This window comes from Cyprinus carpio, chromosome A11, assembly GCF_018340385.1.
Source record: "Cyprinus carpio isolate SPL01 chromosome A11, ASM1834038v1, whole genome shotgun sequence".
NCBI lineage: Eukaryota > Metazoa > Chordata > Actinopteri > Cypriniformes > Cyprinidae > Cyprinus > Cyprinus carpio.
Window position 1 is genome coordinate 12,831,139 of NC_056582.1, and position 27,477 is coordinate 12,858,615.

A 27,477-nucleotide genomic window follows, 5' to 3' on the forward strand; every position below is an offset into this window, starting at 1 on the left:
CCGGACACGCTTAACTAAAGTTTTTAGTCACCATTTTAGGTCAAAATTTTAGAATCTTAGGTTAAAAACTGTGAACATTCATTTTAATTTTTTTTTTTTTTTTTTGAAAGGACAAATATTCCAGTTAGTCTTTTTAATTAATTTGAGGTCAAAGAAAAGCTGCATGCAGAATAATTATAAAAGACTTTATGTAAAGAATTAATTTTCGAGCATGTCTTATTAAAAGTACACAAAGTATTTTGTGTCAACTCTCTCTTTTTAAAGTTGCACAGTGTTGTGAAGTGGTACATAGTCCACAGTTAAGTACCTCATTCCTTGAGTAAGCCTACATTACATCTGTAAACACTATGTGTGATAAGAAGTTAATGAGGGTATCATTATTCAACTTTTCTCTAGCGGCTGTGGCCGGCGTTCCCCCAGGCACTCCACCGTGGCCACTGCGTGCTCTGCTTCTTCGGTCAACATGTGCTTCCATGTCAAATAGGTCATCCTCACGAAGCTGAGATTTTAATCTTAATAGGCTTTCCTGGGTAAATTAATAATCTGAAAGTAAAACAAACGGCGGTGGGTCTGCGGTTAGCCAGAGCTACGGTTGGAGATGTGTAATGACAGTGTTAGTAGGTGCAAGCCAGTCCGACTTAGGACTCTGTAAAAGAGTAGCAAGTTGAAAGTAGCAGCTAGTTCAAATAGGTGAAAGTAAACATGGTAGCATAACAGGAAGCCTTTCTCATGTAACTTTTTTTTTCTCCTTCAAATGTATGAAAGGGAAAAAGTATTATTGTGAGTTTATTTAAATCTTTGGAGGTGAAAACCTTCAAGTATATACAACTTACTTCTTGTTTTAGTGAACATTTTTGAACATTATTTCCAGGTTTTCAAGTGAACATCAAAGGTATGCTACTTCTAGTTAAAGTTTACTGCTATTTGAGTTACAGTTCTAATACAAATTTTTGCATCTTCTGAAGAAATGAGTGTCTCATGAAGACACACCTGTTTGATTCTCATATTCATGTTAATATGTAGTTACTAAGGTATCGATTTGAGTGATTTTATCTTTTAAATGGACCCTCAGTTAACAACCCTCTAAAGTATGATGAATACTATTAGTAATGTTTGCCCTGGCAACCAATAAAAACACTTTTAGCTCTTCTCAAGATTTTTCAAAGAATTAGTAATTGATAATTGTTAATGATTAATCCTTTCTCCATTCTTCTGCCCTTGCACACCTGTTTCATGTTTTTGTCTAATAACCTTCATTGTTCTGAAGAATGAAACATACCCCTAACCCTACTGTGCTCACTTAAAATCAATGACTACCACATGCCTCAGGCTGTTCCCAAAGCTTTTAATCAGAGCAAGGTGTGCCATTGCGAGGTGTATGTGATAAAGCACAAATAAGTCTATGTTTACTTGTGTAGAGGAGATAGAGACCCATTCAGCTGAGTTTTGAATCAGTAACTAGTGTGTAAACACCTTTCTTGTGCTTTATTAACTTAACACAAACCCCTCACGCAAGCAAACAGAACCAGAAAAACACACAAAAGGTGCTTTTCCATTTGACAATGGACAATATATAATAAACCATATTGCACATAATTGAAGGATATTGCCAAGAATAGGGAAGCATCTGTGTAGCAATAAGGCAGGTGTATGTGTTTCAGATCTCTCAGATGCTTAAGGCATAAATTGGCTTTTTGTGCTGATCTCTGGCTGGTTTCTACCACCTGTGTTCTAATCGTAACTGTTACTCTAGAGGTAACAAAAAAACTGCTCTGAGATTAGAAGCAAAGGGCAAATTTTACCTGCGCTTTCTCAGACAGGTGTTGTGTGTTTTAGTTCAGTCAATCATAAATAAGGAAGCCTGTCTCGACGCTGTCAGGAGTGCCACGCCAAGAGAAAGGTGGACAGATGATTTACAGGACACATTCATATGCCACCTGCCAGGTGTTTAAGTTGCTTTTTACAGGAATGCTGAAAAAAGATGAATATGCCTTATTATGGAGGCACTTTAGCCCTTAAGCTAGAAGCTGATCTTGTTTTATCCTGTTTTCATTTTTTTATGCCTTTAGACATAAATGCAACTCCTTGCACCCGACTACCTCATCCTAGATACCCAGTATCATGTGACTCATTTGATAGCACCACATTTTCCAGTATAAGCAGATAGACAGGACCATTTTGGGCAGCCTATTGTGCCATGGTGTCTCTTTACAGAAGAAGCACTGATGTTTAAATGCCATTAAAAACCATTTATATGGTTTATATAGAGTAATAAAGAAAATGGAGAGAAAGGGTACAATGCATGTGACCTTCATACTAGTTTCTGCAGTACAGATGAACCTGGTATGTTTGAAAGTGTATGTTATTGAGGGTTTTTTTAAGTGCTCTTTTTTCAACATATATTTATGTTGTATTCTTGCTACACTGAAGTTTGAATTTTGTTTATCTCACATGGAAAAAAATACAAATAAAATAAAAATGTTATTATTTTAGTAAAATATCTAAATATCCTGAATAATAAAATAAATTGACTTTGCATAAGCTTTGCAAATTAGCATAAAATAGTATTATATTATATAAAATCTAATTGTAATATTATAATAATACTATTGTCATTTTCATTCAATCTTGAATTAAGATTTTTTTTAAGCATAAAGTTTACAATTTAGTAAGATTTATGCTTAGGCAATATGGTAAATAAAGTTTTAACATCTGATGCATTATTTATTTATTTTGCTCTTTTTTATATTTTGCAGTGTAGTGTTACATTTCCATTAACTTAAACTCATTCTCTCTCTTTCTCTGTGTCTAGCTGCAGGAGTACTACAAGAAGCAACAGGAGCAGTTGCACCTCCAGCTCCTTACCCAGCAGCAGCAAGCAGGGAAGCAGGCCAAAGAGGTGAGACACCCCTGCCTCCTCCCTCTGTAGTGCACTTCACAGTGTACTTCACCCTCATAGCACCCTAGATGAGCATCCTCAAGATGGCTGATACATGATTTGTCACACAGCAGAGGCCAGTTCCTCTTAAAAAAGCCAGAAACCAGCTCTTTGAAATAACTGTTTTCATATGTGAGATGATTGTATGATGGATTTTGTGCTGCAATGAATGGCACAGACCTTATAAAGACTCTTGAGCATTACATGAAATCCTCAATAGGAAAATAGACGATTACCATCATGTTCTTTCCCTCCTCTCTCAAGCACTCAATTACATTTGGGGAATATGGATTTTCATTTCTTTGACGTTGACCATGCTCCAAACCTTGTCATGGGCTTCCCCGCTAATACACGTTAAGCATTAATTTACAAGTCGCTGCTTGCTAAGCCTAGGGGAAAATCCCTATTACAACCCACTATTGTGGAGCTGACGATTTTCTTTAATTGTCAGTTAATGCATTGGAGGGGGAGAAAGACCTGATCGGGGTAATGAAGGTGAGGGGGAATCATGTTGGATCACTGAGGATAAGACTGCAGCACAACAAAGGCAAGGGTGTAATCACTTGCCTGTGCACTGTGGGAGAGGAGATCTGCACTAATCTGGCGGTCAAATGAATTCCAAACTTATGCAGCCTGTTTTTCAGTGGCATGAGATATATACAACTTAATCAATCAATGAGTTTTCATGAGGGCTTAATGAACAGAAAGCTTAGTACAGAGATTAGCACACATTAACATGCAGGTTACAGTAGCTTGTGAAGGTGAAAGGAAAATAGGGGATTGTGTTTGCATCCCTATGAAAACAACATCTTAAACCAGCCTAAGAAAGTTGGTTAAGGATAGTCTAGTTAGTCTCCCAGCTTTCCCACTGGTCAGTCAGACGTTTTTGCAGCCTGTCTATCTAAAAAAGCCCCAAATAGCAAAGAATAACACAGATGCTACTAGCACAGTTACTAGAAAGATAGCCTGTGAAGCCTTGCTAGCCTCTCAGCCTCCACAAACTGGTGTTAAATTGGTCTAGCTTGTCTCTTAACCTTTCTAAACTGGTGTTAAAATGGTTTGACTGGTCAGGTAGATGCGTTTACAGATCCGTCCAAAACCATCAAAATAGCAGAGATTAGCACATAGCTGCTAGCACAGTTACTAGCAAGATGCAGGGAATAGTAACCTGTGTTAGGACAAGTGGATTGTGGGATTGAGGTGAGCCCTGCTAAACAGAGACTTCAAATGAGTCTCGGCTGGTTTAAGATGGTCTAGATTGTTTCCAAGCCTGACTAAGTTTTTTTTTTTTTTTTTTTACAGTAACTAGTCTCTCAGCTGGCATTCCATCTGAAAAGTACCTAAAAATCCAGCAAAAGAGAAAACAGATCCCAGCACTAACCATGTTTAAAGACTAGCTAGTTAGCTTCAACTGGTTTAAATGAAAGAATTATCTACAGACCATTTGTATTTATTAACAACTCCACTGCAAACAGCAAATAGGTCAATTCTCGTCTGAGCTGAGTAGGGTTGAGTGTGGTTTGCTGTCCTCTTTATGTGTGACTGAGAGGATCAAAAAATGAATGAGCTCTTGACTTCATAGCAGGTGAGTGACTGAGGTGGGTGGTGAGCGAGGGTGGATGCTATAGGCCATGGAGGACAGGGATTAAGACACGTTAGATATGCCTCAGACAACATTGTGACTGATAGAGTAAATCCGTGGAAAATGCACGAGGTACCTGAAACACACGTACACAGAGTGACACACACTTACGCTCCAACAAATGAGACCAGTATCCTGACATTTTCCACAGATAGTCAAGGAATGTGACAGAGACCATGAGGGATAAAAAAGAAAAGGAAAAAGACTGAAAAGTGAGAGGCAGGGGAAAGGTATAAAAAAGCATGACTAACCTTATTCAAGGCCTCGGGAGTGTTTCAGATGTTTTCTCTTATTAAATATTAGAGCTAGGGAGACGATGTACTCTCCGAGTGGAAGGAGAGAAGGGAAATTAAATTGGAAGGGCACTGGTCAGCTCCTCTTCCCCGCGGATCAGCTCACGTTTGTTCTGGGCATCTTTAGTCAGCCTGAAATATGGCCCTATTCAAGTATGCTAACATGCTTGGTCAACATGTCACAGACATGTTGTACATACTTAATGTGTGCTTTTGCATTACTGTCTCTGTAAGAAACCGAAGTCCTCCTTTCTGCTGCTCCACCACACAGTTATATTAGGTTGGAAGTCTACTGTAACACCACCTGTAGCTTATTTGCTCAAAGATGTTTGCTTGAAGGTTAATATTAAAAGTGTTTTTTTTTTATTCTTTTACTTTTTTATATTATTAATAATTTATTTAATCTTGCATGATGGAAATTAAAATGAAATTATTCATTTTAAAAGGGCACATTTTTGTTTGATTCCTTTTTTACATTTTATTTTATTTTCTTATTTTGTTCTTTTTTATTTTATTTATTAAATAAATACATAAAACATTTTCTCATACTTATGTACTGTAGAGTACATTTTAGGTTATGGAGATAACTGATAAGTGGATGCTGTCTGGAGTATCAGTGCAAGGAAAATCAGATGTAAGCATATTATATTAGGTCATCTTGAAAGTTTATTCTGTGTGAGTGTGTGTTTACACGTGTGTTGTCTGCCATGTATTGGTGTTCCCCTGGGGACGAGTGCACTGACAGCACTGGACTAACAGTTAAGCAGTCAGGCGTGAGGAGAGGAAAGAAGATAGCAACACAAGTATGTGTGGTGTCTCTCATCCCTCTATCCCTCTTTTAAAGCCCTTCATCCTCTGAAACCTCCCTTTTCTTTGTTACGCCATGCTGTTGGTCCACCTAGCACAGAAAACTGCCCCCTGAAGCTAGATGCAACTCTGGCCGTAATACCACTTCCTCAGTTTTGTCATCAATATATTTTATTTTCCTTTCATTCGTCATTAATAGCTTAAAGTTTCAACGATCATGGCAAGTGGCCTGTTCATATAATCTGTGATTGAAATTGGAAACTCAAACTCTCAGGACTTTGCTTTTGTAAAGCAGTTGAAGATGGAGAGATGACACGTTATTGTCTCTCTCAGTAAAAGAGGCTTTAATTGCCACACATATCACTGCCAGTCAGCACAAGCAGGTTGAGAGGTGAGATAGACTAAGAAGATTTTTGCATCATCAATCCCAACTTTTGCTCTTTTTCTGTTTTTTATTGTTTCAGCCACTCTCTCTCTTTCTCTTTCTCTCTCTCTCTCACTCTCTCTCTCTCTCTCAGTTTGACGGTTGAGCCGTGGAGTCACCCTGGAGTCAGCCTAATGAAGTAGCGCTGTCAGTCGGGCCTGGCGTGCCCAAACTCTGTTTGATGTGCTCATAAATCAAGCTGACAGGCCTGTTACTCCGCTAGCTTTAGCCACTCAACTGCATCTAATGTAAACAGCGTGCAGACACAATGTGTTAAAGAACTTGAACTGTGTCCTATGGGACCCAAACAGGGAGAGAAAGAGAAAGGAGAGAATACAGGGATGAAGAGGAGGAGGAAGCAAGAGGGATAGACATGCTGAATATTGGTGTGACCAAACTTCTTTCAGTTGCATGTTAACTGATTCTTCTCTGTAAACTTTTATTGAATCTGTCATTCTCAAAAGTTAGGGAAAAGAACAAGTACAGCCCTCCACAGAGAGCTGGATTCATGAAAGCAAAAAGTAAAAAAAAATTCTAAATATTTCAAGAATTGCACTTGACATTCTCAGATATTTACAATTTTTTTTGTGTTTTGGCACTCTTATGTGTGCTGAATGCTGCCAGAAATTAGAAATTATTATTGCTTAATATTTGAAACTACCTAATAAATTCATTCAACATCTGAACTTTGGGGATTTAAGAAAAGTTCAAGGTTATCCTAACTTTAAGAGGTTATTTACCATGATTTTTCAGAACATGCTTTTCAGAAATTCAAATTCTTCTTAAATTTTGCCTATAGAACAATCCTAACGAAAAAGTTAAAAACATTTTTCAGAAATGTTTTTTGTGAATATAAGAACAAAAAATCTTAACTTTGTTTTTAAGTTAGAAAATAAGAAGAAAATAACATTTGAGAAGAATTTTATTTTATTTTATTTTTTTTTTATTTATTTTTTTGTGAATCTGGCATCTGGAGTTTCTAACAGTTGCTCTGTTCCAAATTTCTAGTGATCTCCCCACATAGTTACAAAAAAAAAGCCTAGCATAAACTTAATTATGCTACCATTTATAAATACTTGTAAATATTTCATTAAGTGGTGAATATATTGAAAAAAATAATTCAATATAGTTAAAAATGTATTCTTTAACGTAATATTTATGTGTGGAATGTGTTTTTTATTAGGGGCCAAGCGGGCGAAGGTGTGAAGGCACCTATTGTATCTACTGACGTTCCTATTATTATTATTTTTTTTTTGCAATTTTTATGAGTTTGAAAAACCTAATCCTAGAAGGTTAGTCTGATTTTCACCTAAATTGGCTCAGATCATCAGATGATGCTGGCAAAAAGGTATGGAATTCAAGTTGATTAGTCAAACCATTCTTGGATAACACGTAACCGAATCTGGTGAAGAGCACACCAAAATGGATGTGAGGTTATATCTCCACAACTCTTTAGTGTATTGAGACCAAACTTGGTGTGTGTTATAATAATCATGACCTGAGGCTACCTGCACAGTTCCGGTGCAGCACCACCTAGTGATCAGGAGATATGAAATTGGCTATTTTTGCTTATAACTTCTGATCGGTTTGCCCAAAAACTTGCATGTTTTTTTTTTTTTTTTTTTTGTCAACTTACTCTCATCTCACCACATCAGTTTGTTCACTGCAACACCTATAGGTCCTCAGTGATAAACCTTTCAGTCATTACTAGTGACTGTATTTATGCTTTTTCAGCCATTTTGCTTAAAGTCATCTTAAAATGGCTTTAATTACTCATTGCTGCAGTTGGTCAGATGCTTACTGCCCTGCTTGCTTTTTTAGAGTATTGCACTAGTTAGCTTAGCAGCATGCTAATGTAAGACTATTTAAATCAATTGTGAGTTGATTCTCTCTATTTGAATTGCTGCCTGTTCCAAATTGTTCATTTATGAGGATTCATGATTGTTAGGATACTGCCTTTGAAGATAGTTGCATATGTAGGTAGTAGGGAACAAAGCACCTCACTAGGTTTTGGAAAGGGCTTGTGTTTTCTCTCTTCTCTGTTGATGTTGACCCATGTGGCCCTTTCCCATGGGGCCTTGTGCCCCAGGCAGAGGCCTCAAACACTTCTCTGACAGTGAGATTAAGAAACTACCTTTAATTATTTTTCTTTTTTTATTTTCCTTCCCTCCTCGAACAATTTTTCTTTCTCCCCTCCACTTTTTTCGTGCCGTTATCTTAAAGAAGATAAGGCCCATCTCTCATTGGGGGAACATCAAAAAGCTTGTTGCTGGAAACAGTGGTTCGACGCAGGCCAGTTCAGGAAGGAGGACATTTATCACCACGACACCAGCTGACCTTATCGGCACATGCCATGTATTCCATAGCACTCACCCTTACCCTTACACATACAAACACACACACAGAACTCTCCACCTCTATGCTCTAGAAATGAGTGTGCACTTTGGCCCTTTTTTCTGTTCCTTCCCACCTCTGGCTTAAGATCTGATGGGTTTTTCTCACTCATGTCATGTTTTTATACAAGTTTAGGGCAAGTCTTGAAGTACACAGTGCTTATGTCATAGCTGATAAAACAGTTTTCTTATTTTTCATCTCTTTGTTAAACGTCACCAGAAGTCGTCTGGAACAAAAATATATCTCTTGATAGCTAAATAATGACTGTCTGCACACATTGAGACATGTTTATGAAACAGAGAAAGAGGGTTTTGGAGTCACGCTTCTCAAGTCTCACAAAGCACATTTCATGCATAGTGAAAAAATACCAAGCCTTATCGTAAAATGATAAACATCTGATGTCATATAATCTGGAACTGTTCTTAACATTGTGCACAGATGTTGTTAGTCACTGTTTATTGCCGTGTTAATTGCGAGCCAACCACATGCTAACAGATTGCTACACGCAGGAATGAACAAGAATGTTTGCAAGCGTGTCTTTGGTGTCGGTCCTAGACCACATGGAACTGTCACTCCCAGATTAATGCGTTATCTCTTAATGCACAAGGCTTCACAATGCACTTCTACAATTTGAACCGAGTCTCAGCATTTTGTTGTCTGCTTGTTGTCTACCGCCACAGGAAGTGCTTTAGTGATTGGAGGAGAAAATATCTCTATTCCAGGATATGTCCTATCTAAACATGTCCTGGACAAGGTTGAAGGCTTATAAAAGCCAATGAATGTCTCATCTTTCCCATCCTCTCCATCCTGCAGCTCTACAAGTCTCTTCCTCTCACTTTTCCCATTTATTTGTTTTGTTGTGTAACATGCTTTTCTCTCTCTCTAATTCTTAGCAGCAGCAGTTGGGGAATAAACAGCTGGCTTTCCAGCAGCAGCTGATCCAGATGCAACAACTACAGCAGCAACACATTTTGAATCTACAAAGACAGGGCCTGGTGAACCTACAGCCAGGACAAGGAGCAGTACCCATTCAGAGCCTGCAGCAAGGTACACATAACAGTGCAGTCACACACAGTAAGCATACTTATCTGGCAAACAAGGCTCAGGATTGACAGTTTTCCTGCAAATGTGTAAGATGTCTGAATATTCAGTTTTTGTCAGACAGTACCTGATATACTGCAGCACTGAGTTTCAGTAGACCCTTTGCTATCCTGTGAGGCTACAGGTGCTGCCCAGTGTGATTTTGGTATTATTTCTTTACTATAATACTTAAAAAAAAGTAGGTGTTCACCTAATATTTATTTATTTTTATTTTATCTCATCCTTGCATCTATTGACATGTTTTTAATAGTTTTAGTTATAAACACTGCATAAAATAATAAGTCTTATTTTAATAGTTTCTTTAATATGAGTGTATCATGTATTTCTGCACGGGCAGATTTTTTACTTTTTTTTATCTAGTTTATACTTGAAAGAGGTACTTCTTTAATTAGACAAAATACAATTATGTTTAAGATGAAAACAAGTATTTTATTTCATTTTAAAGACTTTTTAAACATTTACTGTAAAAGGAGGGGAATTTGGCTGAATTTAGGATTTTTATGACAGTTTTATTGCAAATAATTAATGTATATCTTTAAAGGTACAAAACTCTTCCCCAGCTCTATTAGCTGGTCAATACTGACCACAAACATGTGACTCCGTCTAGCCCCAGGGTGAGCTGCTACAACCGCAGGCCTCTCAACCCGGTGGTCTGTCTCTTTCACAGCTCTCCTCTTGTCCTCAACAGCCAGAAAAACACCGCAGAGTGTCTGATTCGCTCTTTTCGTGATGCCTATTAAAGGAAAGTGGAGCTCTGGAGGAAATGCAGCGTGCTAAATAAATGCAGCATCTGTGTTCATACCCGTAGCCCAGGACCAGATGGTCTGTGTTCGCCGCCCACTTATTCTTCCTTAGTCAGCCCTAAACACACACACAAACACACACTCTCGTGCACATTCTCAGATTGCCCCGCTACTACATGCGCAACGTTTAATGCTAATAAAGCTGGCTGTTAAATGAATCCCTTATTCGCCTTCCTCCAAAATTTGGCAATGAGCTATCATCTCAATCTATTAGAGCGGGATGAAGCCCCCCGGAGACTAACTACAGCCATGTCCATAGAGCCACATGTGAAGCTTGTTAACTTAATCAGCTAATAAAGAGATAAAAGCAAAGCTTGATTGTTGGTTTTGTGGAAGGCAGTCATTTGGATAATAGGTAAAATATGCCACAAAATTCACCAGGCTTTGTGCACAGGCTAGGAGGGGGCTTATGTGTGTGCCCGTGAGTTTTACACACTCCAGATGCACTTATCCTACAGAAGGAAATGGAGGTTTTGGATCATTTTTTAATGTATTTTTTTTTTTTTTCATTTTTCCTTGTTTTGTCAAAGGGCCCTTCCAGAAATGGATCTTGACTGCAAACTGGCCACTGGCCACCAAAATTAGACACATCAACTTTTACAGGTTCCACAGCGGTCGTAACATTACAAGAGCTTCAACAGGACAGAACAAACAGGGAGCCGACTCAAGTTTCCATGCCAAAATCCCTGCCACTCTTGCCGATAGGGCCTCCAAAATTATCCCAGTCTTTTATTAGAGTGCTTGACTCGATTCTCACCCATTGCTCTTGACATCTCTGATTATTTCAGTCTTAAGAAAACATAGACTCAAGATCCAGAATCCTGAGTGGGCCTACCACACACACACACACACACATGCACACGGCTGCTTTTAGAAAAGTAGTCTGATGGAAAAAAAATAAAGAGAGAGAGAGGGAGAGAGCATGGAGCAAGACAGAGGAAGGTTCGCAGATTGATGAAAATAATTTTTCACGACAGCTGTAAACTTTTGGCTTTGGCATCTTTCTGGCGTAGACCCTCGCACCCGTCCCCACCCCCATTGCTTATGTCATTGTTTCAAGGGGTCTGATGAACAATAAACTCTGGGCTCTTGGAATCCCTTCAACAAATCCTGCAACAGAGCAGAAACACGGAATTTCCCCACAATCCCTCTCTGAAAAGAAGCCCTCCATTATGACTGGCCAGCCAACCATGTGCATTCTTCTGGCTAGTCATGCTTAGCCGTAGCTTCCACTAAAAAGGATTTGTTCTCTGATCCATGGGTGGCGCCAACCGTTGTTGTTGATGTTTTCGTGTTGGTTTGGCGTGTCCAGTCTTTCGCTCAGAAAGGCTAGAGTTTCAAACCCTAGTGACTCAATGCATTAGACAGACTGCTAGTTGGGATGACTTTTGTTTCTTTGTAATACTTAATCAACAGTTACAGTAAGTAATTTTAATTCCTGTCCAAAGGCCGCAACAAAATCTGTCACACTTCAGCGTAATGCTTTGTGATCACCATGCCAAACTTTTCTTCATTTTTTTTTTATTTCTTTCAGAATTTGTGATGCATGGAGCTAGAAGAGGGAGCAGACATGATAAACCAAATGGGGATTTGTTATGTTGCCTTGTGAGAAGTCCCATTGGCCATCTACTTATGAATATTAATCACTTTTAGATGGTAATCAGACAGTGTAATGTAGTCCGAGCTGCGGTGAAACAGTAGCATAAATGCTTACGTTTTAAACATTACTATTCAAAGGTCTGGGGTCAGTAATATTTTAAAGAATTACATACTTTAGAATTGCATACATTATATACAAATTACATACATTACAATTAACAAACTTTTGTTCAGAAGGATGCATTCAGTTGATCAAATATAACAGGTAAAAAAAATGACACCAAAACTTTGCTATTTCAAATAAACACTGTTCTTGTAAACTTTCTTCAAAAAATTGTGAAAAAAAAATGTTTCTTGAACACCAGATCAGCATATTAGAAAATATGTTTGTCATCACATCAATAAACTACATTTTAAAATATATTAAAATAGAAAACTGTTATTTTAGCTTGTCATATTATTAAGTTTAAGTGTTCATGAGCATCTAGATAACTTAAACATGAGTCCATGTCCTGATTGGCACATAGTTCAGAATATAAAGCTGTAAAATCACCACTAGAGCAATCGGAAAAAACACGAGTCAGCCGTGAAAGGGGTTGTTGCTTATGTGTAGTTCCAGGAAAAGGTAAAGAGAACAAGACTGGCAAATGATCCGACATGCCTGTGTCTAAGATGTTAATGTCCAATACAGGTAAACCACATGATAAAATTAAGTCCAAAGTATGACCCTGAATATGAGTGGGGTCAGACACCCACTGATCAAAATCAAATGAGTCAATAAGACTTCGAAATTCTTTAGAGAGTGGCTTAGAGTCACAGCATACGTGGATATTAAAATCTCCCAAGATTAAGATTCTGTAATGGCTGGTAACAATATCCCCCAGAAACTCAGCAAACTCGTTGAGAAAATCCTTGTTTGGCTGGGGTGGGCGATAAACCAAAGCAAACACCACTGAGACATTTAATGTGGGCTGAAGCAACAGCACTTCAAAGGTGCAATGAGGGCTAGTTGTTAAACAGCGACAGAAATAAGAGAAATTGCGACAGAACTTGTGCTGCATCAAGAAGAAATTCAAAAATAATGTCTGTTTCCAAGCAGGTTTCCCTAACACTCACCTGCTATTGGTCAAGTAAACAGGTAGCCCCGTCCCAAACTCACATCATTGGTTGAGTCAGTGTTGCTATGCTAGCCTGCTAATACTAACAGAGTAATATTTTGAAAACACCACATTGTTTATGCATGTCAGAGAAATCGACATGTCAATGTCATGACACATCCGCTTCAATAAACCGAACACTAAATATTACACAATTTCAGGAACACACTCTTATATGTAAAGCTGAGATTGGCTTCAATGTTTTCTGTGAAGTGTGTGAGAAATAGAGACTGTGTGGCCAGCCACAGGGGGAACGCCTCACCTGGCTCTGTGTGTGTGCGACTGTGTGTGTTTGGAAGAAAATGAGATACAAAAACACTTCACTGTAGGTAAACCGCTCCATCTCCACCCTATGTCCTCCCTTCCACTTCCTATGTTCTGGCTGCTCTTTCACAAAAGTAGAAACTGGCAGAAATCGCCTCCCTCCCCCTGTCCACAGCAACAGTGCCATGCCACCAGGCTGGCTCGGTTATTTGCAGGGTTAAAATACATCCATGGCTCTTTAGTGCTCTGTCAGGTTGTTTGTGACTAGTGAACAACAGCCTGTAGCTACAAGTGTGGCCATACATCATTTCCCTGGCCCCAGGCCTGCTGGGAAGAGAGGGGGGAGGGGTGATGAAGAGAGCCAGGCCAGGCGAGGAGTTTTGTTTTGGCGGGGTCTGGGACAAGAATGCAGACGGACCAGACATAATATTTAGATTGCTATTAAGTCTTTGCCATGTGAGACAGCATAGCAGGCAGTGGCTTTTCGGGAACAGTGTGCGCCAGACGAGCTTGGGTGGCCCCCCTTCTTCTCCTCTTTTTTTTTACACCCTCAAATCTCCCTCCCAACCTAGACCCCCTCTGCCTTTCCAAGAGACAAAAACAATCCTGAATTCAGCAAGTTTGAGGGAAAAAAAAGCCAAGAGAGCATCTCGCCAAGATTAATTCACCCAGTGAGCTGCAGTGCCGGTCGGGACAGTGATAATTACAAATGGAGGTAGCAAGGGGGATTTCTGGAGATGTTGAAAGATAACAAAAGCATGCTGAAATTAGTCATTTGCTTCCTCAAATTTGGATGGGTCCCTCCTTCTGCTGTCCTGTGAACATAACAAGTCCCACTGGCATGCCCCCTTCCCGTAAGGAAGTGTGGCACGGTGTGCGCCTGGTGTTTTATGGCTTGCCACACTAATGTCAGCACACTGCCAGGCTTTGTGATCTCTGGGGCTGGATGCACTGCCAGCTGGCCACCATTCAAGATGCGGTGAGGTGGAGGGGGGCTTTGGAGGTGTGATAAGGAGAGACGCAGGTTTGGATGCTTTCCGAAGGAGCTCTCGTCATTCAACACTGGGCTTATAGTCTTCAGCACAACAAAGATGAGAAAAACTAATATATATTAGTATATAAACATACTGAAAAACTCTCTGCCTAGAAAAGGTTGCATCATATGGCACCTGTTGTTGACTCAGGGCTTTTAAGGGACCTTTTTGTCTTTGTGTTTCTGTGGTGATTGTGGATTATAGCACTTATAGTTTACTAAAGGTGGTAGTTTTCGCTTTTCTGTCTAAGGACTTTATGATTTATGATAATAAATAATGATTTATAGTCTTTAGTAATCTCTTGCTTGCTTTTTGTTCATCACAGCCATGTGTCCCACTGACCTGCAGCAGTTGTGGAAGGATGTGGCCGGTATTCAGAGCACAGAGGAGGCCATGAAACACGAGGGCCTCGATCTAACCACCAACAGCTCCAACACTACCTCATATTCAGCCTCCAAGGTCTCACCTCAGATCCCCCATCATCCTTTGCCAAATGGACAGAACTCTGTGCACACTCCAAAGAGAGACAGGTCAGTGGAAAATGCACAGGCATACTTCATAGTGATGATTTTTTTATAGTTTGTCAATGGTATGATTAATCAAAAATATGAAAGTAAAAAAATAGTAAATAATAATTAATAATTGCAAAAGTGAGAAATAAGAAATAAATATGTGTGTGTGTGTGTTTGTGTGTGTGTGTGTGTGTGTGTGTGTGTGTGTGTGTGTGTGTGTGTGTGTGTGTGTGTTTGTGTGTGTGTGTGTGTGTGTGTATATATCAATGTAAATATAAAAAAAACCTTGCAAAATTTAGTTTCATGGTTAGTGATAACCATTTACATTTTATCAAATCATCTGCAGTTGGCAGGTAGATAGTAAAATCTTGAAACTGGTTGCAACTGCAAAGTAACAACTGACACTATATTGAAAGTAATCAAACAAGTGCTATAGCTATGCTAATGTATTTTTGTCATTAACATTCAGAGTGCAACTGCTACATAAAAGATTTCATAAATAGATATTTTTGTTACACATATTTCAAGGTTTCTAATGTCAGGTGCTGTTTGATGAGCTGATGTTAATACCTGGGTTAATTTGATATTTGTTGCTCATGTGAGTTCCTCAGAACATAGCATGCCTTCAGCATGACTGACGTCCCTGTGCCAGTTTAGCATGAGTGTGTTTGTGTGCGTGTGTGTGTGTGGAGCGGGTAAAAACATTCTGTGACAATTTAGCAAGGTGAGCAGCTATGTGAGAGCAAATTGGTCTTACTTTGGTGTACTCATACATTCTTTCCATTTTTAAGCAAGACTTTTTGAGTGGATCTCGTCGTTCACCAAGGAGTCCAGTGACGAGCATCTCATGCCTTATTCCAAAGGCACTCCCCTGCAGAGCACTCAGTGAGTAACACACGCACATACTGTATGTATATACACACAGGGTTACCTATCCATCTAAATGAGGACGTAAGTTAGACTGCTATTGTTCTTATATAAGGGTAATTTATCAAACCTACAAAGAGCTGGCCCACTCTATACATTTACACAAAGACACACTTACAATATGTGCATTTTAAACATTTTCATTTTAATGTGCAAATTAATAATAACAAAAATTGACTGACTAATAAATGTTACATTAGCATAGCTATAGCACTTTTTGTTTGCTTCCTACACCGTCAGTTATTAGCTATTTATTATTAGCTGTTTGTAGTTTCAACCAGTGTCCAGATTTTTCCTGTCTGCCTATAAACTGCAGATGATTTGATAAAAATTAAATATTTATTTCTCACCATGAATCTAAAATTTGCATGTTATTTTTAACCTTTTAGTTTAGTTTATTTAGTTTATTTAGTTTAGTTTAGTTTAGTTTATTTAGCATTTTTTTATTTATATAGTTTATGTATTTATAGTGTGCATAACTATATAAATAAAAGCTCCAGCAAAAATGCTTTAAATCAACATTCCTGTTTTTAACCAAGTTTTTAATCAGACTTTTGAGATTTGCTTATATGGTGCTGCAGTGTGTTGTTTCCAGCAGTTCTGTGGATCTTTTTATGTAATATGGCCTTTTTACGCTGGTGGGGCCTCAAAACTACAGCTAAATAAACCCACACACACCAGCAGCACTAACACACACCCCACCCTGTCATGCTACGCAGACATGGCTAAACAGAAAGTAAAGCACGCTATCCATCATGTTTTCTTCTAACACTGCTCTCCCTGACTTATGCCTAACACATTTACACACAAACACACACACGCAACTCAAAAGGGAAGAAAAACTGTGCGGTGAGGCTAATACATGGCACATGTGGACAGTGTGGTTGCCAGTAGTTTGTAATGTCTAGCGCTCAAGCAGCTTCTGAATTGCGTGGGCTGTCCACTGCCAGCACATCTGATGAAGAGGAGGAGGGAGCGTGTGTGTGCACGCCGCATCAGGAGGGCCTCATCTGCTAGCAAGCTGCTTTATATTAAGCAGTACTCTGATGTGGAATTGGGAAGAGTTCCCCAGACCTTCAACCACCACAAGCCGTGCATCCCCCCCCCACCCCCTTTAGCCCCCTGCCCATGCTTAGCAGCAGTCAGACACATGACGAAGGATTTTGTGGTCCCTGCCCTCACAAAAAAAAAATAAAAGAAAAAAAAAACCTACGTGCTAGACCGTGGCGGCTGGCCAGGCCCGAAATGAAAAATCGCTGGATGAGACTGCTGGCCTGGGTTCGAGGCTGATCCGTTATGGGTCTCTACAGAAGCCAGACCAGAGTGATCTGATCCAGACTTCTCGGCCACAGAGCACACAGTGGCTGTATCTCAAACGAAACAAGACCGTAGCATTTATCCCCAGGCCCCACCAGTAGGCCCTGTCAGCACATCAGCAGCCACCTTATCCGTACTCTCACCGTTACTGAGAAACATGTGAAGATCATCCACGTTTATTCGTAATTAGATGGCGGCTTGTTGTTCCTGGCCGCATCTGAGGACATTTGAACCTGCGTCGTAGTGCAAGATGCTAATACAATGCTATGCACTTACTATTGGAAGCCTGTCAGTCACAGTTATGGAAAAGCTGTCGTTTTATACATTTACCAGGTCCTCTCGAACTGCATTTGTTCAAAGCTTCGTGAAAGACTGGCTCAAAACTATCGGCTTTCCCAGACAGGAAATGTTTCAGACTGTTTCCATTGCTTCATTGCTTTGTATTGGTCACATGTGTGTGAGGCTACCATGCTGACTGCCTGAAAAAACTGCAATAAAATCTTGACACCAGTGGGTTGTTTTGATTAAGCATGCTTGTGTTTAGATGTTTTTAAAGAAAAAAAATAAAAATAAAAATATATATATATATATTATATATATATATAACGGTTTCCATAAAAATATTAAGCAGTACAACTGTTGTCATATATATATATATATTATATGTTATATTTAACGGTTTCCATAAAAATATTAAGCAGTACAACTGTTGTCAGCATGGATAAAAATAAGACATTTTGTGAGCACCAAATTAGCATGTTAGAATGATTTCTAAAAGATCATGTTACTTCGGCAAGAGTTCAGATTTTTTAAAGATGAGGTGTGTGATTTCTGTGTTAGCAAACAATTTTTTGCCCTAAACTACCACTTCCTACCACTTATGTCAAGGTTTAGTGTGATGTAATCATTTATAGTTTGACTAACCAGATCTTTTTTTGTCTCTTTCAGCTCAAACCACGAGGAACACACGGCCTCGCACCCACTCTATGGACACGGCGAGTGCAAGTGGCCTGGCTGTGAAGCGCTCTGCGAGGACATGGGCCAGTTCATCAAGTGAGTGACAGCTGTCCATCAAATCCACTTCATAAACATGAAATGTGCAAACTTCATGTCAAAGCTCGTAACTCGCATAAGCATCACAGCAAACCATCATTGCCTGTTGCGTCCAACACAAAACAAGTCTCTGGCTGTTAGCGTTACCCTCCGTCAATGTGCATTCATCGTTTTTCTGATGAGCTTGCAGATCACCTGTAAACTAAAGGCCTTCTCTTGTGCTGAAGTGAGTGTGGGGATGAGAGGAAAGGCAATAAGAAAGCCAGGCGACTGACAGCCATGTTCAGGTGTGATGTTTGAACAGACAAGAGACGAATGAATTCCACAGGGAGGTGGGGGGCGCAAGGTTATTGCTGGAGAGAGCGTGAGACATTCACCAGTGCTGTGGGACTGTACTGGTGTATGTAATACAGAGAGCTAACGCTTGATAGACAGGTATTTCACAGTCACAGAACACAATCAAAGTAGAGTGCCCTCTGTAGAGCTGCAAGCAACTTCGTAGTAGGTCACAGATTTTAAATGTATGTACACCCCTTTTGAACTATCAAAGAATCCTAAAATCCTGTTGTTAGAATGCTTTCTGAAGGATCATGTTATGACACTGAAGACTGGAGTAATGGCTCCTGAAAATTCAGCGTTGCTGAAGTTATTTTAAATGTAACAGTATTTCACAATATTACAGTTTTTCCTCTATTTTTGATTGAATAAATGCAGCCTTGGTGAGCATAAACTCTTTTTTTTCACACATGCTACAAAGCAGGTCCCAAACTACTAACAGTACTAAAACGAAATTTAAGTATTACTTAAACTACAAGTTGATGCACTAAAAGAAAACTGACTTTTCATTCATTTTGGGCCCGTTCATTTCTGAATTCATACTATGACAGTGTGCAAAAACTCCATAATTGAGCTGTATGGTTTTCGCAAAAATTTCCCAAAAGCATCAGCTTAATTCTTTTGCAAAGGAAGCTAGTTCACACATGCCCTGCAAGTAACCATAGAGAAAGATGTTCTGTACTCTTCCTGTTGACCTGTCGTATGTGTGTGTGTGTGTGTGTGTGTGTGTGTGTGTGTGTGTGCGTCTGATCAGGTAGCTGCCCACAGCTCTTCAATGCTGTCAGAGGCCGATTAACTCCCTGCTCCCATAATTCCGCCTCTCCATCCCTGAGCGCTCCACTGCTAGGTCAAGCAAATTGTTTTCACGCTTCGTTAGTGGTTTACTTAATTAGCTCATTTACAATTAGAAGCTTTTGTTTCTTGGATACAAGCAAAGACATCAAAAGGAGGCTCCCTCCCCTCCTCTATCTCCCTTTTCCCAATCTCCTTTCTTCTCGCCTTCTCTTTTCTTTGCGCGTGTGTTTGCCAGTTTTGGGTCTTTAGGGACGCTGGGGGGCCGAGAGGAGATAAAGAGAGGAAGAGATCAGACAGGGAAGGCGATGTAAACAGACCCATTGTCTCTGTGTGTTAAAATAATGAGACTTCACAGTGGAAAGTCCTGACATGTCCGCCTGTCACAGGGGTGCGAGCCAGACTGTTGATGCTGCCGTTGTCCCAGCGGACTCGAGGCTCGCAATGCACGTTCTCTCTGCTGCTTATTTTCTCTCTCTCAAAACACCTCCTTTGATTTCCGGCAGGTCAACGCCGTCTCTTACAGTAGCCGGGTGTTCTTGTCCGTTAATGAGTGGCGGTCACATCCCTGTGTGTTTATTTCCTTTGACGAGATGCTCGGCCCTCATATTGTCTTTTGACTCCAGAGCTGTGCTTCCTCGAGGGGACTGCTGTATTGACAGGCCGGAAAGATGTGTATGTAAATTTCCTCCGGTCGTCCCTGGCGACGGGGGAGAAGAGCGCGTTCGGTGCACGCTGGCAGGAGCGGGAAGCGCGTATGATGGTCGCTGACACGCACATCAAAGAGCCGGAGAGTCTGGGAAAGTTTTAAGAGTAAAGCTGTTGTTTGGTTGCATGGTATCTCATTTCACATAGCCTCGGGGCAAGCGGAGAAGGGGGGAGAGGACGTGAGATAAGAAGGGAGGGGGTGACAGATACTGCCGTCAGTGCCGTGCACCATGGCCTAGTCAGAACACTTTAGTCATCGCTAAAGACAGGAAGAGAGGAGTCTCTCTCTCTTTCTCCTTCTGTTCTTTTTTGTCTGTTCTATAACCCCATCTGGCAGCCTGCCACTCATAGTAGGAAATGAGGCCCACATGGAATCGGTGCCCGCTGAACGAACGCCCACCATTCACAAAGCTCTACACATTGCCCTTGCCCCATGCATGTTCAGTTTGGGTAATTTAATAAAGTTTTCAGCTTCCAATAAGGGGACGTTCACACAGAATGTGTTCTTTTTTTAATTCTTTGTCTATCTAAACACACAGTAGATGTATGTTTTTGATCGTCACGCAACATTTTTTAACATGAATGCAGTGTTTTTAAGCTACCGAGGGAATATTGATCAAGTTCCGTTAGCGAGACAAATGTACAGAAAACATTTTTGCATTTAGAAACACAAGATAAAGGTTGATGATTAGTATTGTTATTATTTAAAATTGTATAAATAAAATAAAATAATCATCCAGGGCATAACTAAGCGCCTCCTCTGAGATGAAATAATTTGCCATTTGCTGCTCTAAACACACTAGTGTTACTTGCCCCTCCCCTTGCTTCTTGTGATTGGCCCAGTGTTTTGAAATTAACCTTGATGTGTTAGCCTGCATGTCAACAGTTTAACTTCCTATGAGTTGACTTTGTGTCTTTTGGTACTCATGCATGAGACACAGAAGCAACGAGACATGGTCAATTGTCAAGAATATCCATCTAGCAAATGTTAACTAGAAAAACTATTAAAAAGCATTGCAATTTAACACATAAAACATGTTCGGTATGAACTACTAAGAGTGTAATACTCTCAGCACTTTTTAAATCCTTGAAATCAGTTCAAGAAATGCTGAAAACTTTTCATCCCCAGATGAAATCTCATTTTCTTTCTTTTTAGCTAGTAGTGTGAGAATGATCAAATTAAAATTTCATCCTTTTTTTCTCTTGTTCTATTTCACACACTCTCAATCTGAGCTCTTTAATGATGTTCAGTTTTCTCTGGCATGCCAGGGCGAAATGTGTTAGAGTACTCAAGCCCTTTGTCGGGGCTGGCTTGTGACTTTTTTTTGTGACCGTTGTAAATGCTCCTCAAATCCCTGTCGGGGTGCAGGGAGTAAACACTGCCTCATTGTCGGGTCTTTCGGAAAAATGCTGCTACTGTTTATTGTGAGCCATAAAACTTGTGGTCTGTTCCTTTATTCAGAAAAAGAGAGATACGGGATTGCAGAGGGAGTGTAAGATGAGATCATGTTTTTGTTATTATCATCATGTGCTTGCGGGGAAAAAATGTCTATCTGCGCCTGGATTAGTCGAGCGGGTGACATCATTCTTTTTGTTTAATTTCTCATGAGAGAGCAAATGCGCACCCCTCTTTTCCTTCAGTCGGACACTCAAAACGGTTGTGGCATGCGGCGGGTGTTGTGGAGATATAGCAGGCCAGGATCATGAGGCTGAGTGTGTATTTCGAAGGTTAAGATTCTGCTGCTCACACACTTCCGTTTGCTGCTCTCCCGCCGTGTGGGACCAAAACACAGTGGGCTGCCCACGACAATGAGGAGACTGCTAAAAAAATGAAGGAATTCCCTCACAAATAAATTTATCAGATGAGATTGACTGCACCAATATTAAAATTCCATCTGATAAGCTAAGCTGAGAATTGGTTAATAACTGAAACATTTTTCCTAAATAAATAAAAAACTAAAAGCTAAAATCAGGCGATTTAAATGCTACAAGTGAATTTAGGCATACTCACTACATTATGGATGTTCATTTTGAGATTAAAGATTACATTTATTAGTGTTATTAAATTATTAATATTTTCAAAGATTAAATGAAATATCTAATATTGGCCAATACTGATAACTTTCAAATAAAAAGTCTAATATAACCAGTATGGTACCGATATATTGTGCATCCCTAGGTTCTATTTTTTAACCTGAAAGAAATATATAAAGTATTCCTCAGGAAGATTTTGCTTTACCACGACTCTAGAAAGGGAGCATTGTGGTTCTTATACTTATATCTTCGATAATGTGCTCCTCTGACCCCTGACCTCGGAGTCATTAAACCTCACCAGGTGTGCGGTTAGAAGGCGGGAGGGGCTCCTACACACCTGGAGAGATGAATGACATCATCGCTCAAATGCTTGATGACATCATCGTTTGGATAGAGGGATGTTTAATGGATTATAGAATTGTAGACAGATGGTGTAAAGGAATTATCCAAAACTACAGACCCCAGAGTCCATCTTTGTATCCTTTCTGACACAGTCCCTTTAAGTTCTTACTTTTCTTGTTTGATTTTGCTTTTTCATTTGTGTCTCAGCCCTGCATCATCTGTTTGTTTTGTTGTGTTTTGGAGTTTTGTTCTGGATTGCTTCATAAAGAAAACATGAATAACTAAGGGCAGAGCTCACCCATCTGACGCTGTGTTTGATGAGTAAAACAAATGAAGTCATATCCAGGTGTTTTTTTTCTTCTTCCCCTTTTCAACTCCCACTCAGAGTTCATGGCCTGCGGCACATTCTGACAAAAAACAAAACCGTTTCCAAAATAATATCCCACTCCAGCTGCATTTCAACTGAATAACAGACATTAAGACACTCATTCAGACCTAATATAGAGAGACATTCATGTCTAATGTTATTTTCATCTCTTTCAATGAGGGACAATAAATACAAATACTTTTTATTTCTCAAAAATACACTTCAGCAAACAGCATGGTCACATTCGCTCATATGACACAGTCTTCAGCGGAAAACCTCTCTTTCCACATCTTTCATGTCCTAATATTGTTTTTATTTTCTTGTGAGAGGAAATTGATTTTATACGCCTAGTGAAAAGTGTTTTCTCGAGTGGAAATCCACTATTGTTAGGGGTTTCCTCTGAGAGGGCTGTTGTGATCCCGAGAGCATTCCAAATGTTTCTTCTCTAAAATGAAAAAATAAACTGTTATCTGTGCTCGTATTTTGATGTGGTTATTTGTTTATGTGAAGTCATGGTTTGACGCCGCAATTTGATCTCTGATGCACCAGTGACCTTTACATTTGGATATAAGTGTGTTTGTGTCATCGGGACGAGACGCGCGGGCATGTAGTGTTAAAACTGTAGCATACACGGCGAGACAATCCCAAAAAGCTAAGACACAGCAGTACAGTATGTGTGTGTGCACTGTATCAGGCAGGTCAGTGACACAGTTTGTGGCAGATGGTCCAAATGTGCTTACAGATCTCTCTCTGGGAGTTAAGATAGGGTCGCGGATTGATCTAGTAGACTGTGTATCAAGATATGTCATCACATGTTTGCGTTTCTCTCTCTCTCAGGCACCTGAACAGTGAACACGCCCTGGATGATCGCAGTACGGCCCAGTGCAGGGTCCAGATGCAGGTCGTTCAACAGCTGGAGATACAGGTGGGATGCTCGCACAAACGCAAAATCAACATTTCTCTGAAAATCTTACAAACGCACTATTCAAGCTGCCTGACTACCTCTCTTCCTGTGTTTTCATTTACATTTATGCATTAGCCAGATGCTTTATTCAAAGCAAGTGCATTTGGTGTATACGTTTTGGCCTTGTAATTATGTTGCAGGTAATTGAGTCATCAGTCTCAACTTTAGAGGATCAAGGCCCGAATGTGAATTAACAATATGGTGTATCGATGCTGAGATTTGGTGTTCCAGAATTGTTTCACATACAAAACACACTCTCGACCAGCTGGCATGATTTTCTGCCCACTATATGCCACATGAGTTGATAGAGATCACTGGAGCTTGTAAAAGGAAGAGTGATCTAGAGTGTGGGTGTGAGAAAGGAGGCCAGAATTTCTGCCTTTGATGGATCCCAATTAGAGAGTTTCCCAGCACCTCTCTCATCCCTCATGCCACGGACTCTCAGCAAGCACTACGGGCTGCCTGTCGTGCACATATACGTGGTGTCATCTCTAATGAGAGAGCAGATAAGGAGAAGGGTGGACATGGGAAGTGCTAGAGACATCCTTTGCCCACGACACCCTCCATGGCCCGCGTCACTCTCCTGATGTTGGCCTTAGTGCAAATTAGTGCTTTTTTGTTATTTTCAGTAGTGCAGCACTATTAATCAGAAAAATAACTGAGATTACAACTGCGGTTGCCCAGATTAACTGCTACTTGTAAATAAAATGGCAGAATCAATTATCATTCAGTTATCATTTAATTGTCTTTAAACAAAAAATACAAAAGTACAAAAAAATTTATTCTCTTCTTCTGCTTCTTCTTCTTATCATTAAATTAATATTAAATGATAATTAAATGAATTCATGATTACATTCGAAAATAATTACAAAAATTGTTTTAAATGTATTATATAACATTTAAATGAACAAAAAATCACTTGTCAAAATCAACAAATATGCATGTAAAACAGTAAAAATAATAATGATAAATTTACATTTAAATCAATCAAACAATTGTAATTAATTTAATAAAATGTAAAAATAATAAACCCCTTGTCAAGTTGACAAAAAAGACAGTTTATTAATTTTTAATATAACAGTAAATATGAATAGATTTTCATTTGGCAGTCCCATTATATTCAAAAGAATTATTATGCAGAGTAGACTTTATTGATAATTGGAATGTGTGTGCAGAAGTCCAAAATGTTTCACTTGAGAAAAAAAAAAACCTTTAAAAAAACATAATTTTCACTTTTTGTTATAAATTTGGGAAGAATTTGAAGGAATTTTCAATGTAAGATAATTTTTGCACAAATAATGTAAGGTGCATTTCATTATCATAAACTATTCTTGACCTTGCAACGTGCTGTGTTTAGTGCTGGATGATGTTTTATTGTCCGTGTGAGTAATTTGTTTGGACGCAGAGACTGTCAGAAGAGTGTGTAGTGACCGTTAGGATTGGCAGACACTGACAGGACATCGGTCAAATACATTAGGTTGCATTAAAGAGACCGTTAGCTATGGGGGAGCTGCTCACCCTTCTCAAACACACCAAACTAAAAGCAGGGCAACTAACATTACTGCGCCTGCAGCTGTGAAATTCCTCTGCTTTTGGAACTGTAAATCAACATCGCTTACAAAAAACACGTCCTGGACGGGCTTACATTGAGACGGGCACTTCAGACCCTCCAGCTTTACGTGGCAGAACAACTTCCCATCATCACTGCCAGTCCGACAGACCTGGTAATTGGTCAGCTTCTCTTTTCTTTCCACGCCACCTCCCCTCCCCATGTTCTCCATCTCGTCTCATTCCCAAAAATAAACCCCTCACAACAAAACTCTTTCAAAAAAAAAACCACTGCCCTGCCAGGCACGCAGGCAGCGAGCTCACTTTATGGCCCGCAAAGAGCGTTTAAACACGTGTCCAGATTGATGCAGGGATGATGAGAAGTGACAAGAGAGTCAGTCCACGTCTAAGAGGATTTCCTTTCACGTCTACCTCCGTCCTGTCACATACTCTGCCCCCAACTCCCCCACCGCCCCAGTGCCAACCCAGACCGACCAGAGCCACCCTTCGCCAACCTGCTGTCTCTCCCAGCATACCAGCTCAGTTTTTCCACTCTTTTTATTACCAGGCTGACCAGCATGGAACAGCCCCTCATTAAACACACATATCAGCTAATGGGTGAATAAACAGCCCAGATCTGTGGATGAATTCAGCAACACTGGGCACAGCCGCAGAGCACTAGTACAACACAACAACAGTCTAATCACATCCTGAGGTTGATTTTTACCACTCACATTTGATTTAAAAAACAGACCAGTTAGTATGCAGTATTAGGCAGTGACATTTGCTAAGGCCACCATCATTATTGCCATCACTCCTATTTGACCACCCAGAAACCTTAACATCACCTAGCAATGCCCAGCAACTTACCAAGCCTATAAATGCCATAGTAACCACATTTGCCTGACTCAAATTTTCTTCAGGAGATTATTTTTAGAATTTTTTTATTTTAATTTACAGTTTCCTATGTGTAGTAAAATGCAACAGTCTGTGTTTTTTGTTTTTTTGTTTGTTTTTTTTGTTTTTTGTGTGTGAGAAATGGCACTTTTAGTGTACGGTGCCAGTCTTGGAATGTTCTGAGGTAGTGTGTCGCCCCCTGATTAAGAGGAACCGGCTGCCTCCACACTTCCTCTAAATGACAGTGGGAATGTCAAACGAGGACGAGTGTGGTTACAGGGCAAGTGTCTCTGAATGAGACGCAGCAATCGAGAGAAAGAGGGAGAGGGGAAGAAGAATGGTGAGAGAGATGTTTTCTCCCGGAGGTATCAAGAGCTGTGAAACGGCATGTCAACATCCCTGTGAGCTGACTCAGTTAACAGGCAGAATGCAAAATTATCCTCACAAGAGAATATCTAAAGTTACTCTCTCCTCCCCTCCACGGCACCCACAAGTGCCCCACACACTATGACGACACTCGGTTTTTAATGTGCTGTATTGGCATTACAAATAATTGTACACATGTGCTCCCAAAGCACATCAAAAACAGTGTGAACAGAAATACTGTAGTACAAAACAACATACATATATTAAGGAAAATGAAAAAAATATTTTTAGGTATTAAGAAGTTAAAGAACTTAAACTTAAGTTAACTTAAAGATAAGAAAATGTTTCAATAAAACCTATTTTTACACATATTTAATGTTTTTTTTTTTTACATTGGTATAATAAGTTTATTAATATTGTAACAAATGTAAAGTAACAAATTTATTTTTGTATAATATTTATATTTAATTTATATATATATATATATATATATATATATATATATATATATATATATATATATATATAATATTATTATTATTATTATTATAAGGGTATTGCTGTGTTAAGTAGGTTGGTGGGATGTTTTGATAGCACCACAGAATATTATTTTTTTAGAAAATTCAACCTACAAGTGGCTTACTTATAGTTGTCATATCATATTAAGCTGGAAACATGAAAAATATAAACATTTTACCTTTACATATTTGGTTTATGTAAGAAAACTTTTTTTTTTAAATATGTGTGTATGTGTGTGTTCTCTAGCTGGCCAAAGAGAGCGAGCGTCTGCAGGCAATGATGACCCACCTGCACATGCGTCCATCTGAGCCAAAGTCTTTCAACCAACCTGTAAGTTCA

General features: G+C 39.5%; 1 protein-coding gene across 4 annotated transcripts in view; it reads left to right on the forward strand.

Moving 5' to 3' along the window:
* Positions 1 to 27,477, forward strand: part of LOC109075752 (forkhead box protein P4-like) — a 121,859-nt gene that overhangs the window by 75,457 nt on the left and 18,925 nt on the right. For 3 of the 4 annotated variants that reach the window (XM_042766279.1, XM_042766282.1, XM_042766281.1), the window contains 7 exons: positions 2,813 to 2,899; positions 9,392 to 9,545; positions 14,782 to 14,986; positions 15,758 to 15,853; positions 18,161 to 18,265; positions 23,682 to 23,769; positions 27,385 to 27,468. In XM_042766279.1, coding sequence (XP_042622213.1) covers positions 2,813 to 2,899; positions 9,392 to 9,545; positions 14,782 to 14,986; positions 15,758 to 15,853; positions 18,161 to 18,265; positions 23,682 to 23,769; positions 27,385 to 27,468 — 819 coding nt within the window. The remainder of the gene's footprint in view (positions 1 to 2,812; positions 2,900 to 9,391; positions 9,546 to 14,781; positions 14,987 to 15,757; positions 15,854 to 18,160; positions 18,266 to 23,681; positions 23,770 to 27,384; positions 27,469 to 27,477) is intronic. The other variant, XM_042766280.1, reaches the window with a different exon arrangement.